The following is a 16,211-nucleotide window of genomic DNA, read 5'->3' on the forward strand; positions in this document are numbered from 1 at the left end:
ACAGGGTTCGTATATGCGATCCATCTGATAATGCAATGCTATATCGTTCCTCCGTAGCTCACGGCCAACCTACGGCGTTAACCTGCATCAAATCTACAGATAAAGCAAGCCATGGGGACAGCTTTGACCATAAAGCGCTCACTCGACGCGTTTGAATGATTTCCCACATCGCGACGCCTACCTACAACGCCTAGCTACAACGCGCCTTCAGACGATGGTACGTCATGCAAGGCTGGACCCGGCCATCCGTGCCGACGTCCGGTCCCTCCGCGCTCGCTCCGTGACAGCACCGTTCATCTTCCCGTGGACGTCACTGTCACCCGCCGGCTGACAACAGTCCCGAGCGTCTGTCGACCGCGACAATCGCCCCCGGACGCATGCTACGCCGCAGCTACACGTTCGGAAGCCAGCACTCGTCTCACTCCTGCCGCCTGGTGCCTGCCAGCTGCCGCGCCGTCGCCCTCCGTCGCTACCCGTGCCAATACCACCTGATCAGGTCTCACCAATGCCGCTAAAAGCGGCCCTTCTACCATCCCCAGCACCTGTCACATGGGGCGATATTCGCGGCATCTCTGTTCGCCGACGGCCGTCACACTGATCAGCTGAGCACCGACACACTATCGGTGGCTGGTACCCGTTACAGCATCGTCTCTTAGTACCACCATGGACACTGCCTTCAGTCGCCACTTCTATCGCAGTGTCTCCTGATGGGACCCGGCACGCCAGTTCCACTGCTAAGCGTCGCATCGTTTGCTGTTATACCCATCCAACGATTACCTGACGCTAAACGTTATTCGACCACCTACTTATAGTCACATTTCATCACTAATTTGTAGTTCACATCACTTTATGATACTCGTCATACGTTCCCACGAAATCGCACGCGGTGCGTTAGAATTTAATGGGGCTAACTTCAGTAACAACGAACGAGCATGCATTCCAAGTGAACCGAACTCGATAAACACAGTACACACTGGCAGAAACAGTCTATCGTGTCTCCCATTCTTACAACTTGCAACAACCTCCATCCGTCTCTTCCACACGTTATCCCCTCACCGCCCACTCCGACGCGTCAGCACAGCATGGGATCTTCCGTTTGTGCTCATCCCACGAAGGCACTCCACCGCGACCCCAGCGAGCGCCCCCCTCACCCCCCCCCCCCCCCCCCATCCCCACAAGGCAGCGCGCTCGATGAGCACGTTCCCCGGCGTCCGTGACGGCCCCCAGGCGCAGTGCCTGGCGTAGCCGCTGGCGCCACCTCCGAGTCCCGGCCTGGTCTTCATCACTGGGACCTGCTACGCCCCGCGCCAACGGCCGGGTCGGCCACGATCACAGCGCCCCTGGCGGCGCTGCGAGCAACCAGCAGGACGTTGCCATCAGCCGACATCTGCAGGCTGAAGTCGGCCGGCGAGTACGGCCGGCCATCCGCGTCCCTCAGCGACTGCGGACAGGCACGGTGTCAGTCCGGCAGGGGCACGACGTCAGTCAAGCAGGGACACAGGCTCACCCCAGCAGAGATATCGAGGCTGTTCGACAGGAACACGTGGTGAGTCTCATAGGGATACAGTGCCAATGCAGCAGGGAACAGGATCAATGGAGCTTGTCACATCGACAGGGACGCAGTCTTACTGGCAGGGGCGTAGCGTCAATCCAGTCGGAGACGGGGACGACATGTCGAGGTGGTCAGGTCTCAAAACGCACATCAATATAGTCAACAGTCGCAAGTTCAAAGAGACACAGGCCAAGGACTCGCTGATGCCTGATGTGAATTCGAGAAATTGTATAATGACCTCTGGGCGTCTGTGCTTGCATCCACCATCCTCTCTCTCTCTCTCATATCTATCTCTCTCTCCTCTATCTATCTCTCTCTATTACTCTCTATATCTCTCTAGCTCTCTCTCTCTCTCTCATCTCGCTATCTCTCTCTTCTCTCTCTCTCTCTCTCTCTCTTCTTCTCCTCTTCCTCTCTCTCTATCTCCTCTTCTCTCTCTCTCTCTCTCTCTCCTCTCTCTCTTTCTCCTCTCCTCTCTCTCTCTCTCTCTCTCTCTTCTCTCTCTCTCTCTCTCTCCTCTCTCTCTCTTCTCTCTCTTTCTCTTTCTCTCTCTCTCTCTCTCTTCTCTCTCTCTCTCTCTCTCTCTCTCCTATCCTCTCTCTCTCTCTCTCCTCTCTCTCTCTCTCTCTCTCTCTCTCTCTCTCTCTCTCTATCTCTCTCTCTCTCTCTCCTCTTCTCTCTCTCTCTCTCTCTCTCCTCTCTCTTCTCTCTCTCTCTCTCCTCTCGCTCTCTCTCTCTCTCTCTCCCTCTCTATCTCTCTCTCTCTCTCTCTTCTCTCTCTCTCTCTCTCTTCTCCTCTCTCTCTCTCTCTCTCTCTCTCTCTTCTCTCCTCTCTCTCTCTCTCTCTCTCTCTCTCTCTCTCTCTTCCTCTCTCTCTCTCTCTCTCTCTCTCTCTCTCTCTCTCTCTCTCTCTCTCTCTCTCTCTCTCCTCTCTCTCTCTCTCCTTCTCTCTCTCTCTCTCTCCATTCTGCACACATACAACAGTTCGTTTAATAGCTTGTTTGGGGGAAACATTAGATATACATTCACAAAGCGTGGCAACCATTGTCAACAAGGTATTGTAGTTAATAGCGTTAATATCTGCCTTTAATCACCGTATTTTTTTCTCGGAAGAGTCAGCTGGCAATTTCCACCAGTGAATCAGCGGAGGTCGTACTGGAAGACGTGGCGGTTGCATCCGTGCATACTTGTCGCGAATACGAGAGCGCTCCTCGGTCAGGAACTGATGCTCGGACAGCGTGCGCTGCCTCTGATCGCGCACCTTCTTCAGGTCCTCCGTCAGCGCGGCGATCTGGTCCAGCTTGCGCTTGCGGCAGTTCTGCGCGGCGAGCTGTGCGAAGAAACACCCCCTCTTCGTTCAGCTTTTAAACAGGCCAAGTTTCGAGAACATGGCTGCTGTTAAAATCTACAAAAACTGGTAAACCTTCCAAGACAAGAAAAACGAAATAGCTTTCATCATGCATCGGATCCGCACACATTCCTGCCGCTTCAGAATATTGGCCGGCACGGTAAGGAGCCCGACCACCGCCCGGGGGCGAAAGTAGCAGGGCTGCGCGCCGAGTATCGCCTCACCTTGTTCTTGCCGCGCCGGCGCACGTCGCGCACCAGGCTCAGCTGAGCCTCGGTCAGCTGGTGCCTGGCCAGCCGCTCGTTGAACTCGTCCATGGGCAGGTGCACGATGTCCTCGGCCGACAGCGGGATGTTCATGGCGCGTGTCCTCCTGTCGTCGCGCGACAGCCGCTCCCCCTTGCGCTCGCCACCTGCCGGCCGGCGGCGGTCAGCCACGTCACGGTGTCGACGCGCCGGCACCGCGCGCGGCCCGGCGGCGGGTAAGACACATTGATCAACAGCATCCCCAGCCGGGAACAGATACGCCAATGACGGGTTTTGGCCAAAATGGTCGCCAACGCACCGCGGCGAAGGCAGTGACTACGCAAAAGCAGACCTATCCGGCGTATCTCCTCTGAAAACTCTTCAGGAGTAGTGGACCACGGCATTACTGTTGTGCCCACTTAACTGGATGCGAGTCGTCGCTGAGGGTTTGTAAAAAGTCGATTCACCCCAGGTAGAAATCTAGGCTAATGAACAAATGTCGCTTACATATTTGGCGTGCATTTGTTGTGACCACCGCTTATACCGATCCCTCTCCGCACTGCCACTGGCGCGTCCGTCGACACACACTTCGGCGCCACACAACACCCATCCGGCACCGCAGGCGCCTCCGGACGGGGCGTGCCCGTCCTAAGTCTCCCCCACCGCGCGGCCGATCTGGGGTGTGTGCTCGGCGTGCGGCCTGTCGGCTCACTTTTGTCGCGGGCGATGGGTCGCTGCGCCTCGCTCGGCCCCTCGGCCAGCGCAGGCTGCTGGTAGCTGTGGTTGTGCGCCACCGGGCCGAGCCGCTCCGCAGGGGACTGGCGCCGGGCACACAGGCGGTCAGGTCAGCCACACAGCACCCCGCCCGCGCTCGGTGTGCGCGGCGGCACGAGGGGCTCATCGCCACACGGTTTACGCGGAGGTGCAGGACGACGTGCCGGGGAATGTATGGGTTTAACATGGGCGCGCCACCGTGAGGTGCACCGCTGAATGATCATAATGATCGAAGTTAATCCAGATCGACACGTGCTTTCACTGTCGATGACACTTTGCCATTTTTTGCACCTACATCTTCGGCAATATTCAAATTCATTCAACCATTCTCCTCTTTTCCAAATGTCCTGACGTTTGACGTACACCGCGAAAAGGGCTATTTGTCGGTTGACAGCGAATTTTGCAAACACAGCACACATCATTAGACATAAATATCATCCGCTGGGCTTTTCGGGTCTGACACAGCTGAAAGCCAAGTTCGTCCGATCGACGATCCAGCACATCGTCACCAACCCACTCCTCCCTCCACCCCATCGTCACCAACCCACTCCTCCTCCCACCCCATCGTCACCAACCCGCTCCTCCAACCACCCCATCGTCACCAACCCACTCCTCCCTCCATCCAATCGTCGCCAACCCACCCCTCCCTTCACTTCATCGTGACCAACCCACTCCTCTCACGGCCATACCGAGACGCCCCCCCCCCCCCCTCCAGCCCAGGCCCGGCTCTTGCGGCCCACCTTAGTGAATTGAGCGCTGCGGCTGAACTTGATCTCGTCCGGCTCACAGTCGGTGGCCGCCTCGCCCGGCGTCGGCGTGTTGGCCGGCGGGTACGCGGCCTGCAGGCCCCCCTCGGCGGCGTAGCGGCCGGGACTGGCCGGCGCCGACGAGACCGGAGCCGGGGAGACGCTGGTAGTGCTGGCTGGGCTCGGGCCGCGGTACAGGCCTATGGATAGAGGCCAGCGTCACAAGCCCGCGGACAGAAAACGACTTACGGGTTACAATTTCTAGAGATTTAAAGACTGAACAATTGTGTGGCTGCTGGGAGCAAGACACTTCGGACATGGGGCTTATTAACCGGAATATCCATCACAAGAGTAAGAATGCCATTAAAAAGTTGTACCAAGCTTATGTCAGACCACACCTAGAGTATTGTGTAGAGGCTTGACCTCCATGCTTCCAGAAAGATACAGATGGACTGGAAAGAGTACCGCGAAAAGCACCTAGGTTGACATATGGGATTGGCGACTTAGAATGTAGGGAGAGGCTCAGGGCCTTGGATTTGTGTTCGCTGAAATATCGCGGACTTAGATGGGATCTGATAGAGGTATACAAGATCATGAAAGGGATAAACATGGTAGATCTACAAGGAGCACTGGAAATTAGGCCGAGACATAGAGGAAACAAGTTTCATTTAGCAAAAGCTAGGAGTAGAACAATGAGGAGGTAGATTTCATTTAGTCAAAGAGTAGTGAACCACTGGAATCGGTTGACAAACGGAATTGAAAAAGTCCCTCCCTAGCAACATTCAAAACCCGTTTGGACAAGATCTATCGGTCTAAAGATCTCATTTACAGCTGAATTCATGCAGGTCAAGTGGTAAGATCAGTTTCGAGGATGTGTCCGAAACCTGAGGTAGGCCAGCCACGATGGGCCCTTGTGCATCTTTGTTGGCCAGATGTCTTTATGTCTTCATGACACGGGCCGGCGTCACAGGCCGGCGGACACAGGCCAGCGGACACAGACGAGCGGGCACAGGCCACCAGACACAGGCAAGCGGATACAGGCCGGCGGACACAGGGCAGCGGACACAGACGAGCGGGGCACAGGCCAGCAGACACAGGCAAGCGGATACAGGCCGGCGGACACAGGCCAGCGGACACAGACGAGCGGACACAGGCAAGCGGATACGGCCCGGCGGACACATGCCGGCCCTGGATGCGTGGTGTTAGTAGACGTGTTGCAATACCATCCAAAGCATACATACGAGCTCCCTGATAAAACAGACCGCTTCCGGTAAGCACCGACCTCCGTCAAACCATGAACCGATGTTAATTCGGTTTCCGGTAATCACCGACCCCCGTCAAACCATGAACCGGTGTTAATGCTGCATCAGCGCGACCCGCACGTGCACAGAGCCGCCCAGGTCGCGTGCGTACCGTCATTTCCGGTGAAAACACGTCTGCCGTACATCTGGTGTTTCTTCTGGGCCACAGGCAGGCCGGGACTACGGCCGTGGCTGGGCGGGTCGGGGCCCGAGCCGGCGCCGGCCGGGGCCGGACACCGACTGAACGAGCCGAGCCCGTTCAGTCCGCTCCCGGAAGACCTGGGTGCGCACGGACGAACGAGGTCAAGGCAGGTTGGGGGTCACGGACCAGCAACGGCCGAGTTCGACTGACCCGGTCATCATCCCAGTGACAGCTGGACAAGCACGGCACTCCCTGTCGAATGTGACATCACAGAGTGACGTTTGATCCAAACATAATTACGCTACAGCCTGCCCTGAACTTATTGTTACCAACACCTTGATATGAGCACAAATATCGTTGTCACAACCTTTAACTCAGGGATTTTTACAGAATGCACGACAAGACTTGCCAGGAAACGACAGAGTTAGTACACACCGGGGACGCGGCGTGTGTATGTCAAATAAAAGTCAAATGTCAACTGAATGAATGTCAAATGTAGATCACCATCAACCTCATTAACGGTACGGTCACGAAGACAGTGACGCTGACGATCACGGTGACGGTCACAGTGATGGTCAGGGTGACGGTCACGCTGACGGTCACGCTGAAGGTCACAGTGACGGTCACGGTGACGGTCAAGCTGAAGGTCACGGTGACGGTCACGTTGGCGGTCACGGTGACGGTCACGGTGACGGTCAAGCTGAAGGTCACGGTGACGGTCACGTTGGCGGTCACGGTGACGGTCACGGTGACCGTCACCCTGGCGGTCACGGTGATAGTCAGTCACAATGAAGGTCACGCTGAAGGTCACGGTGATAGTCACAGTGACGGTCACGCTGAAGGTCACAGTGACAGTGACGGTGACGGTCACGGTCACGGTCACGATGACGGTCAAGCTGACAGTAACGGTGATGGTCACGCTGAATGTCACGCTGACGGTCACGCTGTGGGTCACGTTGGCGGTCACGCTGACGGTCACGGTGATGGGTCAGGGTGATGGTCACGCTGAAGGTCGCAGTGACGGTGACGGTGACGGTGACGGTGACGGTGACGGTGACGGTGACGGCCACGGTCACGCTAATGGTCACGGTGATGGTCAGGGTGCAGGTCACTCACTGCGGGTGGTCGGGCAGGGAGACGGGCCGCTGGACATCTCCCCCAGTCTGACTGCCGACCCAGTCCTCAGCAGCTGCCGGGCCAACACAGTGTCAGGTGAAAGGCGATCGGACCAGTTCAACGCAGACCAAACCGCATCAGATCACATCAAGTCAGACCGGGCCGAACTTCTGCTGAACTCTGCTTTGCATGTTCACTGCGCATAATCGCGCGGCATGACTGCGCTGTGTCCACGGAAGGCTGCACATGTGCGCATCTTTTCCACCGCCTAGCACCGCCTTACACCGCTGCACACACGCACGCACGCATGTGCGCACGCACGCAGCCATCTGTATCGACCCCACACGACATGCGGGTCACTTCAAAGCGGGCCGCCAGCAGCCGCGACCCGACGGCGATGCGCAGCGCGGCCGTCTGACGTCCCCTACCGAGCGTGATGGGCGCACTGTCCAGGTCCAGATCGTCCGCGTCCAGCAGGTGCGAGAGGAAAGCCTCCTCCCGGTCCAGCGGCAGCGCAGGCGCTGGCTCGGCCATCGGTGTCACCGGTGACAGCTGGTAGTATAGGAGATCGCCGCCGGTGGCGCCACCGGACGGCGCGGACGCCGGAGGGCTGGTCTGGCCCAAGGCGCCTGTGACAGTGCGTGAGATCGTCAGCCAGGGGTGGGGGCAGCCCTCCAGCCCGTCCCAGCCGGGCATCCCCGAACACATCACGTGCCGAGAACACCTGCGACGGTGTGGGGTCGTCAGGCAGGGGTGGGGGCAGCCCTGCAGCCCTTCCCAACCGGGCATCCCCGAACACATCACATGACAGCGTGTCGTGACTGACCGTGGCTGTCGTGGAAGTCGGCCTGTTGCGTCAGCGGGCCGCTGGGCGGCGCTAGCGTCGCCGTCGGCGGCACCGCCGGCGGCTGCTGGCCAGGCAGCAGCAGAACGCTGGCCAGATCCTGCCAGCGTTGTTCCATGCTCACCATCCGCACCAGCGGCTGACGGGGCTGAAGGCAGAAGGCGAGCGTACGTCAGCGCCAGCACTCAGCGACGGAAGAAGGCCGGTACGCGCAGAGAGGGACAGCGTACCCTCACACGGCCTTCAGCCGACGGGGAAGCTTGAGCTTGCAGCTCTTGGGTCGATCCGGCACGCGGTTGTGGTTCGCATAGAAAGACAACAGATGCCACATTTTGAGCATTACGTCACAAAAGGTGGGGACGGACACGCCCGGCAAGCCGGAGAAAGGCACATGAAAGTGCAACACAACGGCGGCATCAGAGAGCAAACAAGCAAAATATTTGGAATTTGGAATTCACTGGAATTTTCGGATGCGCCGACTGCAGTGCTACTTGGTGCCCGAACAGTAAGGATGACGTCTGTCTGCTCGCTGGTCATCCGTTACCTGGCTGGCAATCGTGTGGTTCTGAGCGGCCTCGATCATCTGGTCAAGCAGAGCTATCTGCTCGGCGCTGCAGTCGGCGTCGCCCAGACTGCCCTGGCCCGAGTCGCAGGAGGCGAGGCGTCTCTGCAGCGGCACCTGAGGCACGCGACGGCCGGCGGTCAGCGGGTCCGCCTAGCTCCACACACAGCCGCCAGTGGAGAGGCTCGCCATCAACAGAGGGCCCGTCCAGCTCGACACACAGCCGCCAGTGGAGAGGCTCGCCATCAACAGAGGGCCCGTCCAGCTCGACACACAGCCGCCAGTGGAGAGGCTCGCCATCAACAGCGGGCCCGCCCAGCTAGACACACAGCCGCCAGTGGAGAGGCTCGCCATCAACAGCGGGCCCGCCCAGCTCGACACACAGCCGTCAGTGGAGAGGCTCGCCATCAACAGCGGGCCCGCCTAGCTCCACACACAGCCGCCAGTGGAGAGGCTCGCCATCAACAGAGGGCCCGCCTAGCTCCACACACAGCCCTCAGTGGAGAGGCTCGCCATCAACAGAGGGCCCGCCCAGCTCGACACACAGCCGTCAGTGGGGAGGCTCGCCATCAACAGCAGGCCCGCCCAGCTCGACACACAGCCGCCAGTGGAGAGGCTCGCCATCAACAGAGGGCCCGCCCAGCTCGACACACAGCCGCCAGTGGAGAGGCTCGCCATCAACAGAGGGCCCGCCCAGCTCGACACACAGCCGCCAGTGGAGAGGCTCGCCATCAACAGAGGGCCCGCCCAGCTCGACACACAGCCGCCAGTGGAGAGGCTCGCCATCAACAGAGGGCCCGCCCAGCTCGACACACAGCCGCCAGTGGAGATGCTCGCCATCAACAGCGGGCCCGCCCAGCTCGACACACAGCCGTCAGTGGGGAGGCTCGCCATCAACAGAGGGCTCGCTCAGCTCGACACACAGCCGTCAGTGGAGAGGCTCGCCATCAACAGAGGGCCCGCCCAGCTCGACACACAGCCGCCAGTGGAGAGGCTCGCCATCAACAGCGGGCCCGTCCAGCTCCACACACAACCGCCAGTGGAGATGCTCGCCATCAACAGAGGGCCCGCCCAGCTCGACACGCCGCTGTCAGTGGAGAGGCTCGCCATCAACAGGCAGTACCGAGAACAGGCGACGCCTGAGAAACGTGTCCACATTAAAAGGGCAAATGCTGATGCAAAGCAACGCCTGAGACAGGCGATTGTCTGGGCGCTATGCCTCTGTTGAACAAACAGCGACCGGTCCATCAAGTGGAGGCCAGCTGAGGGAGCCATCGCACCCCTACCAGCAGTATGTGGGTGCTTATCACTTTGAGTACAGGTAGGGCGAATGCAAGTACAGGTACAGCACAGGTGGGGGAGTGCGATTACAGGTACAGTACAGGAGGGGTGAGTAAGAGTACCGGTACAGTATAGGAGGGGTATAAGGGGGCTTAGTAAGAGTACAGGTACAGTACAAGAGCGGCGAATACGAGTATAGCTACAGTATGGTTGGGGCGGGTACGAGTTTAGGTATAATACAGGAATGACGAGTACGAGTGTAGGTACAGCACAGGTGTGGTGATTACGAGTACAGATATAGCACAGGTGATGCGAATACGAGTACATGTATGGTAGAGGTGTGGCGGACCTCTGTCGCTAACTATATCCGGGTTTGAATCCTGATCTGATTATGCAGGGGTAAGCCAGTCAGAAGCTCGTAATGATGTGGGGGGGGGGGGGGACCGCAGGCCTGTTGCCAACAGCGGTTGAGTCTGGGAGCGCAGGAGTTCGCACGGACGGGCCTACGGCACGGACGGTGTGGACCCGTCGTGCGGACGAACCAGCGTGCGGACGGGTGCGGGTCTCGTCCGGAGGGGTTCGCGAGGGAGCTGGACCGTACCTCCGTCGTCGGCATGGGCCGGCTCTGGGCGCTGATCAGGTCGTCGATGGTGGTCGGAATGGGTCCGCACAGGGCCGGCTCGTCCAGCGCGTCGACCGCCGAGTTCAGCTGATCGACGGAGGAGGGCACCTGCTGCGCGCTCTCCGCCGGCGACACGGCCGGTAGGCACAGCACGTACTCGCCTGCGGGCGCCGCCACCGCTCAGACGTCGGCCGTGTCGTGCCGCCAGAGGTCCCACGGAGAGTGCAACATGGCACGCTCGGGCGATAACGGGGCCCACAGCATGACAACACCCTCCGACGCACGCCAGAGAACGCCCGACGTCCCGCGCATCCCGGGTATCACAAAGATGTCACACCGAATGCGCCCTCAAAAAGGCACGGGAAATACCTCCACTTCAAATGGAAGCAAAAAGACGCGTGGAAAGAACTTCACACCACATCCTCGTTTTCTTAGAATAGCGAGAAGTACCACAAAATCTTCACGACGGATACTACTGTAGGGCATGCAAACTGGACACCTGCAACGCGTGCGTTTTCATGCAGCTGGCCACATCGGCATCTTCAACGTAACGACTTAACACGTGTACTAGAAGCGTATATTTCTGAGAGCGACGACATGCTGCTGTCCTCGTCTGTTCTTTTCTGCTCACCACGAGTGTATTGCCACAGAGCCGATGGTGTGCCGGGAAACCCCGACCAGTTGCCTACCTCAGAGTCGCTCCCTGTCTGGTGTAACCGAGGCGCTCGTGCCAGCTATCTGCCTCCAAGTCAAACGTCTCCGAACCGACGGCGTGGCCGAGGCAATCCAGATACTGGTCTATCTATGACTACAATGCGATTCGATACGCATCCCGCTAGGGCTCATATTACCGTGTCGTGTTTTTTTTTCGTTACGTGTTTTGGCTGCGTGTGGACTTATATGCCACTTCATGCACTTTTGTGTTCTGTTCCATGATGGGCTCATGTGCCTCCTTGCTCGGGAGAATACATCTAAGCGTTCAGTGCAGACGAACCAATCAGCCAGTTGTCTGCCTCCTAGCCGACCGTGTGACAGAGATATTCGGGCCAGTTAGCTGTCTACCGGTAAATAGTGCAGCCCCAGCACTCGCAGACATGCGACCCGTCTCAGAGTCGATGGTGCACACGGCACTGGCCAGTTGCCTACCTAACTCAATAGCGTAATCACGGCACTCAGGCCAATGACCTGTGTCCGAGTGAATGGTGCAGTCTAGAAACCCAGGCCAATTATCTGCCTCCGAATTACATGTGTGGTCGAGACACTCAGAACAATAATCTGTCTCCAAGTCGACGGTGCAGGCGGCGCGTTAAGACCATTTACCCGTCTCCGAGTCGATCGAGTAGTCGACGCACTCGGACCAGTTACCTGTCTCCGAGTCGATGCTGTAATCGAGACCAGCCCAAATGTCGTCGAGCGAGTCATCCACGGCCGCGGCGCCACTTGACGCCGCTGCAGGCGCGCCGGCCGGCTGCCACTGCGGAACGGTCACCCAGTGTCACCGCGGGCCCCTCCCAACAGAGGGCAGCATCACTCGGTCAGCACCGGGGCGGAGCAGACGAGCGCTGGCGCGGAGCCGCCGGCGGCAGCGCCAGCTCACAGAGGGGCACGCACTGGGCTGACAGCCTCATCCGACTGCCATCTGGCAGCACGCGTCTGCCATCACACCATGCAATCGAAGGCTGTTTGGAACAGCTCACGCGCAACATAGGTGGGAATCACACCATGCGATCGTAGGCTGTTTGGAACAGCTCACGCGCAACACAGGTGGGAAGATGTCACTGGTGTTTTGCAAACACTAAGTATGGACCTCGCAGTATTTTCAGTGATTTCAGGTTATTCTGACAGGCCCACGCCGTTTTCATAGCTTTTCCGTCTTTTACGTGACCCCACAATGTCTTTACAGCTCTCAGATCTCCAGGCCTACTCCACCCACACATCAGCATAGGTCTCGATGAAGTGTTCATCAGTAAAGTGAGCCTTGCCAAAGAGCGCATTCATGAACACAGTCGAATTGCGTACATCGATGGCGCCTGACGGTCTTCGAAGACTACGGAAAGGTCAAGGAGAATGAGAATAGAACGCACATAGACGGGAAGGCACTCCACGGTCCTCTCATTTGCATACTGCACTAAACACACCCATATATCTCCACTTACTGAACAAGCTAAACGACGCTTCACTACACGGGCAGGCACAGATCGTACAAACACAGCGCAGTCAATGTTTGTAGAGCAAGGCAACATCGAGCAGTGAGGACACATCGCATAGATGAAGTGCCTATGAACACACACGTTAAGTACACAACGCACGGCGTCATTGTCAGAGTGCTACCTGCTGCCAGCAGTTCTGCATTCGTAACCTTCCATGAAATAACCGCGGACACGTCTGCTACAAAGCTGCGAGCGCTCTCAAGTACCGTTCCCATCTCGGACCGTGTGACCGAGTACTGTAGCGTCGTGCGACGTACCGCCGCGTGGCGGCCGGTCGCGTACCTCATCATCGAGACGAGCGACCTTCTCCGGTAGCGGAGCGGTCTCGTCCTCCTCGGAGAAGGAGCGGATCGGGTCGAAGTCGTGTCGGGTCAGGCCCAGGTCGATGTCCTGCTGCCACAGCACCTCGATCACCTCGGCGTCCTGTCGGCACGGGCCACGGTCAGCGCCATGTCATGTGGTGACGAAAAGTCACGCGGCGACACGGGGCCTCCCCTCCCCCCCCCTCCCGTCACGTGGTCTAGCGGCTGCAACCGGGCACCACACGAGACAAGGGGCGCATTCGCAGCGAACCGGACGACCAAGGTCCTGAGCCATCAACATCACTCGTGACGTCATATCCCATAGATTCTGCGCTGTTTGGTGTTCGCAGCGACCGGAACGACAAAGATTCTACGTGACGCCACATTAAATATTTACGGGACGCGCAGAATCTTTTTCTGCGACTCGATCGAAGAGGGACGCAAATAGCGCAACACACTCAAGTATAAACAGGTCGCTTTGCGTGCTCAAAACCAACCAGGAGTGACAAAAGGTGTTCCATATACTACAAAGAGCACACATTGCGGTTTCCGTTCTTACTTGTGGCTGCATGCGCAGCTATCGTCACGACCGTGACGAAGAAGTAAATAGTAAAAACCGCACTGCGAACACACCCGGCGAAGATTCTACGCGACGTCACGTAGGACAGAACACTCTTAGTGCTGCACTGTGCTCCACTTGTCTTGGAGACTCGGTGCGGCCTGGCGCATCCGACATGGAGAATCACGTGGCCGCGGACGGCCGTAGACGGGTACATCAGACGAGCCATCGTCCATATGTGCCATCATATGCCATTATATGTCATCACCCCACCCCTAACCCCAGCAGTGCGGTGATGATGACGGTATTTAAAGCGCACCGGCTACTTACGCTATTGTACGCCCTGTCTGACGCTTTACGGAACATTCTCACCCGCACACGCCATGTCAGATTAGGTGGTCCACTGCCTGGCATCAGTGAGTGTTTGGCAGCCTTTCTGCGGACATGACCCGTCGAAAGCTGTTGTCTAGCAACTAAAACTGGAGGATTTAATCGTGGAATAGCGCAGTGATTGACGGTTTGCGTTCACCACTGCGCGCCTGGGAAACCAGAGGAATGGGGTTCGATTCCCGCTATGCCCGCTTTTCATGCCATGGTAAGAGGCAGGCGACGCCATACAGCCTCAGCATCTGAGTAAAGCCCTAATAACGACAGCAGATGTCCCCTGCGGCCAACAGAATGCAGTTCGTAAGCGTACTACATTGAGATACTTCATGATCATCACAGTTTATGAAGCACTGAAGATGGCTAAAAACTATGTTCGCATTACACAAGTGTGGGCCGTTGGGATTTTGTGCATTGATATGAATATGACAATAGCGCTTACATCCATAAGTCTCGACCTGGTGTTTTTGCGCATTAAAGAAATTAAAACCAAATTCTCGGGCGTGCAAAAAACAGTACCACCTTTTTATATCCAAACTGCCACTAAACCGGCGGTCTAATCACGAGAACTGCCTATATGAACTCATTTATCAAACCAGTTACAGTGATCAAGGTGGAATGACTTCCTGGGACATGAGTGCACTACATTCGGAACCGTTCCACTCGTGTTCAGCCATTGCTATGGCAATCTAGTCAAACGCATGCACATCGTTAAATGCGGTTTCGTCTGTCACACCGCGTCCATGAACTCACTGCACCGGCGTCATTGAATTGGCTCCAGCCCTGTTCATTCAAGACTGCGATATAGTCAGTATCAGAGTGTAAACAACCCAACTGAGAGGCCGAATCTGGCATGGTTTGAGACTTTTGGACTTCTGGTTTGACGCTAGTCATCCTTAAAATAGATACCGCACACCGTGACGTGGGTCGCCACCTTCCTATCCAGTGGCAGCACCCTTATCACCTAACTTCCCAGAATGTTTTGGACTCTTGATATCGCTATATATATATATATATATATATATATATATATATATATATATATATATACATATGTACACATATACATACATATATATATACATATGTACATATATATACATACATATATATATATATATATATATATATATATATATCACTACATGATAATTCTTACCATACCTTTTGCAGGTTTTACTATCCAACCATAAGGACCCGATCCGCGACCATTAATAGCAGTCATTGTATGATATTTTTCAGACAGCAGTTTTAAACTGACAGCACAAGTTCAATGGCGTTGACCTCGACTTTTTCATGGCAAGAGAGCAGATTTAGGTGCCTCTGTGGAGATCTGGGTGCCTCGTACAAAACCAATGCCTAAATTTTGTATTCCGGATTTTGGAAGACTTCTTCGGGGCAACTTTGCCAGTGTAATTCCCCATCGCCCCCTGACGGCACCACTCATACCGGGGTTCCATCTTTCCCTGTTCAACTGGAACAGCTTCTGTCTGGAAGATTCGCGCCACGGAATCCGTTCCAGGCACGTCATCACATGGTGCCGCCGGGTGACCTTCGCCGTTTTTTTAACAAGTGGAGCGGAGACGTTGCGCCCACGCTCCATTCACAACACGGACGGAGAACCCGCGAGCTGGAAAGCTCTCTCTTGCGGCTGAGTTCCCCAGCGACCCACCCGAACCGCTTCCCGTGCACGCCCCTGCAACGCCAGCACGGCACAGGGCTCGCCCGCCGCCCGTCGGACCGTGATGCAACCCTGTGACGTCACATCGCTAACTTAAGTTCCACACGCCGGGCGAGTTCGTCAGCGACCGCCGCCGGCGGAGCAGCAGTCCTTGGGCCATGGGCGGAGGCACCATGGCAGGAGGGGTGGTATGTGCTCTACAGGATCACGGAGGGCTAATCGACCGCAGCTCAACCGGCATTGCCACGCCACATTGCAAGTCGCAACATGAAAGGTGCAATAAGAGCACAAACAGCCCGCTGCTGTAGCATGGCATGGGTGGTCAGAATCACACGTAGAAGGCCGCCTGTTGTAGAGCCAGCGCTTCGGGAGGCCGTTCAGCTCGCTGCAGCCTCGGAATGAGTTCACGACAGTCATCTGTGTTGTGTTTGGGACACGACGTCCGCGAACTCCGACGACAAGCTGTTCCGGGATCCGAGAACCCCGGCGCTCTAGCACACGAGCGCGAATCAAGCGCACAGACGCACCAAATGATCCGGCAC

The 16,211-nt window shown here is 56.9% G+C and overlaps 1 protein-coding gene across 1 annotated transcript; it reads right to left on the reverse strand.

Moving 5' to 3' along the window:
• Nucleotides 1–1,176: 1,176 nt before the first annotated feature.
• LOC119098407 (nuclear factor erythroid 2-related factor 2-like) lies at nucleotides 1,177–13,833 on the reverse strand. Its single transcript, XM_037221323.1, is given in 14 exon segments — nucleotides 1,177–1,462; nucleotides 2,730–2,882; nucleotides 3,125–3,312; nucleotides 3,858–3,963; nucleotides 4,660–4,865; nucleotides 6,079–6,245; nucleotides 7,225–7,297; nucleotides 7,653–7,853; nucleotides 8,051–8,216; nucleotides 8,613–8,747; nucleotides 10,513–10,694; nucleotides 11,899–12,007; nucleotides 13,026–13,166; nucleotides 13,792–13,833. Coding segments are annotated over 14 exon segments (2,049 nt in total). The 3' UTR covers nucleotides 1,177–1,282.
• Between the last annotated feature and the right edge of the window lie 2,378 nt (nucleotides 13,834–16,211).

Source organism: Pollicipes pollicipes, unplaced genomic scaffold, assembly GCF_011947565.3.
Source record: "Pollicipes pollicipes isolate AB1234 unplaced genomic scaffold, Ppol_2.1 Scaffold_4740;HRSCAF=5597_pilon_pilon_pilon, whole genome shotgun sequence".
In the NCBI taxonomy this organism is placed as follows: domain Eukaryota; kingdom Metazoa; phylum Arthropoda; class Thecostraca; order Pollicipedomorpha; family Pollicipedidae; genus Pollicipes; species Pollicipes pollicipes.